This window comes from Galeopterus variegatus, unplaced genomic scaffold (assembly GCF_000696425.1).
Source record: "Galeopterus variegatus unplaced genomic scaffold, G_variegatus-3.0.2 Scaffold13193, whole genome shotgun sequence".
Taxonomy (NCBI): Eukaryota; Metazoa; Chordata; class Mammalia; order Dermoptera; family Cynocephalidae; genus Galeopterus; species Galeopterus variegatus.
This window is the reverse complement of record NW_007739304.1, coordinates 10,566-11,565: the sequence shown is the minus strand read 5'-3', so window position 1 is coordinate 11,565 and position 1,000 is coordinate 10,566. Positions and strand designations below refer to the sequence as shown.

The window sequence follows — 1,000 nt, the reverse complement described above, 5'->3', positions numbered from 1 at the left end:
AGTTATGATTAAAATAATTTATATATTTTACTAAGGAGCTATATTTATTTTGAGAATTATTTTTAAAGTCTAGTGTTGTCACACACAACATACCTGCGGGTTTCTTTTGGTGTTTCTCCTAGTATGAAGGTGGTCTGGTCTGTACAGTAGGCTTTTTTCTTCTTCTGGCATACAGGGTGTGAAATGCAAACAGGAAATGCAATGCCTCTTTCACTTCGTTGTTGGCCTTTCTTTGTATGTGTCAATGTATCTGCATTCACTTTTTCTTTATATGTCTAAAAAAANATATTTCTCTTGTCAATAATGTGGGCATACTGATACACATGATGATATCTATTATCCCAAATAAGGATAAAAATTAATTATATAAATGACGGCATAAAAATGGGATACCCAAAATTTTTTAGTTCAATAATTTCTCTCAAAATTATTAAGCAGTCTTTCAGTTATTTAATTTTACATAAGTAGATAAACTTACATAAAAAAATCTTTATGTCATAATTAAATGAATAAGAAACCATTTTCATAAATCCTACTTTTTAACCACCTCTGGGTTGCAAGAATATTTAGCGATTTAAAGCTGTTAACTATAGTTGATTGTATTACAGATAAAATCATACTTATTTTACAGACNAAACAAACAAACAGAAAACATGACAGGAATGAAAAGAATAGCTAATTTTTGCAAATTAAAGCAGGAAAGCCCAATTTGGGGACACAGGCTAGAAGCAGGATACCCTTTTATAGATAGAATCAATGGTGACAAAATGGAACACCCAGTCTCTGCCATTTGTGGAATCTGACTTTGTACTACCCGTTGGTATGGAAAGTCTAAGCTGAAAATCAACATAAAAAATTGGCCCAGAGACAGTGAAAACCATAGATCTCAATGAGGGGTGAATATAAAAACATACCATAGGAAGATTTCCATAATCCAGAGAATGTTTGCGATTCCAATGGAATAAAAAGAAGAGTTTAGACAAAAATTATGAAGAACATA

The 1,000-nt window shown here is 31.4% G+C and overlaps 1 protein-coding gene across 1 annotated transcript in view; it reads right to left on the bottom strand.

The window, feature by feature from the left end:
* LOC103581498 (DNA excision repair protein ERCC-6-like 2) overlaps positions 1-275 on the bottom strand; it is a gene marked incomplete at both ends in the record, with an annotated part of 16,462 nt that extends 16,187 nt beyond the window's left edge. The window contains one exon of the mRNA XM_008563312.1: positions 94-275. Within this exon, the coding sequence (XP_008561534.1) occupies positions 94-275 (182 nt within the window). The remainder of the gene's footprint in view (positions 1-93) is intronic.
* Between the last annotated feature and the right edge of the window lie 725 nt (positions 276-1,000).